The following is a 2,191-nucleotide window of genomic DNA, read 5'->3' on the forward strand; positions in this document are numbered from 1 at the left end:
AACGTCCGAGACCACCGAATGACTGCGTCCCACTAGCTTCTTATCTAAAGCAGCGAGCTCCATAGAGAGCTTCCGGCGACAGGCTGTTGTCGTCTTCACTGGCAACACCGTCTCCTCCTTATCGTGGGGGGCAAGTGTGATGACGTTGGAAAAGTTTGAAGCACGTTCGGGGGTAGCTATAGATACACTCATAGAGTAGTTGGCTATGATGATGATAAAATAAACTGAACAAGAATCAGCAGCAGCAAAACACCACATTTATCATTGACGACGACGCGGCAAACTCATTTACTTTAGCGCTCGCCCAAAAATAAATAACATTGTGAACTCCACACACAGTCAAGACACAAAAACGAAAGAGATATTCATTTGAAGCGTTCCCGGAGGCTCCGCTTATGGCCGGTCTTGGTCGTCGTCGTCTCCGTAGACCTTTCTTCAGCACGCATGAGAGCGTCCAGCACTGAAATCGTACCGCCCTTCCTCGTCCTAGCCGCCACCCTAGAGGCTTCTGATGATGACGATGGGCAACTACTATTAGATCCAGACCGTGACAAACGACGTCGCTGGAAGTAGCTTGGTGTGGTAGATCTGTTGTCATACTCGAAAGAGAAGTTCCTCTTGACAGGGGTTGTCGAACTAGGATGTGTTCGTAAACCACCTCTGTTACGATGCATTCTCTGTGTACTCCTCTGCACAGCGTCAGGATCACAACAATAGTCACAACAGTGCTCTCTCGATTCGCCCTTCTTAATCACAAGCTTTTCTCCAAAATGACCCAACAAGAATTCTCGTCTACAGGCCGCCTTAGTAGCATAAGTAGTAAACAAATCAAATGCCGCCAGTTCCCGTTGCTCCTGCGCGTCGATTTGTGGTCGACTATACCTACTCGAAAGCGATACCCCTAATGCCTCACACGTCAACCTCACATATTCCATTCATAATCGGGCAACTTCTCCTTCTTCCTCTTACGAATGTCTTCGAATTTCTTCCCTATAAACCAACGTAGTAGCCCTGCATCTTTACTACTGTACAACAGTACCTAAGACACAGAGCTTGCACTAAAAACACATCAAGACTCCAGGACGAGTAACACTGCTTAAATAGAGATGAATGAATAATAAAATAATAAATCCATTCTAAACTGACGTCAGTAGGTGATACCAACCGTTCACCAACTTTAAAATCGGATTATCACAGAACATGATACACATGCAAAACAACAAATCGTCTTAATCTGTTTTATTCTGCGAGCCGGGGCAAGTACTGAGCTACCAACTTCGTATAAGATTTAGAAGGACGTAGTAGCCTCATTTCAACTAGATGTGAGAAAAGTGTGGTAGTTGCAGTAACAGAGATAGTACACTGCCTGAAAGTATGGTTCAAAGAGACGGATAGAACCAGAAATTGACACTGTGCACTCCAAGTGGACGAGTAAGGAAGAAGGCACGTCAACGATCGTAGTGGGGGTACATTGGAGAGAATTCGTGCCATGAATTTACTATTATTTGTCTTATGACTCAGTAACGAGATATAGATAGATGACCACAGGAAGTAGTAGAGTAAAAGAACGACGGTAAAAAGGTGACGGGTGTGAGGAAATATTGTACACAAGTGTCTTCTGTAATTCTAGATTCTTGTGATACTGGTCTCCCTTGCTAGCCTAGCGTATACTTTATGATTACTGTATTGATCATTAGTTGAGAACCACTTGTTTATAACTCTTGTTGAGTTATCTAATCCTAACAACGGGTCTTGAGACAAAACACCATGTCTGGTCTCCTACGGCGAGCGACTAGCAATGAAAGTAAATCGCGTGTACCCGAGGATGAGTTACGGAATAGCAAGAACGCCGAACTAGTGAACAGTTACATGCGGTTCGGCACAGTTGAAGTGCGCATGTCCTTCAGTTGGACGATACAAGCACTCACTTAATGAAAAAGATGTCGTACAGTGTCATTCTCGTCCCTAGTCATTTTCTTGCCTATCAAACTCACTGTAGTAATACTTACACATTTCGCAGGTTTCCCATCACGGCCAGCTCTGCCGCTCTCCTGATAGTATCCCTCAACAGTTTTACTCAACGTCATGTGAATCACAAAGCGAACATTCGCCTGATGCCAAGTAATAGCAACAACAACACCGCCTCCTTGATTAAGCATTTTTCACTTTATCAACTCCCATCCCGAAAGCA

General features: G+C 44.5%; 1 protein-coding gene across 1 annotated transcript; it reads right to left on the reverse strand.

Annotated features, from left to right (window-relative positions):
• Positions 1 to 365: 365 nt before the first annotated feature.
• Positions 366 to 2,087, reverse strand: Pmar_PMAR027096 (dna helicase recq, putative; the record flags this gene model as incomplete). Its single annotated transcript, XM_002781583.1, has 4 exons — positions 366 to 460; positions 668 to 882; positions 927 to 1,039; positions 2,010 to 2,087. 4 exons carry the CDS (start codon positions 2,085 to 2,087, stop codon positions 366 to 368), a joined length of 501 nt encoding a protein of 166 aa, XP_002781629.1.
• Positions 2,088 to 2,191: the final 104 nt, after the last annotated feature.

Source organism: Perkinsus marinus (genome assembly GCF_000006405.1).
Source record: "Perkinsus marinus ATCC 50983 genomic scaffold scf_1104296941754, whole genome shotgun sequence".
Classification (NCBI taxonomy): domain Eukaryota; phylum Perkinsozoa; order Perkinsida; family Perkinsidae; genus Perkinsus; species Perkinsus marinus.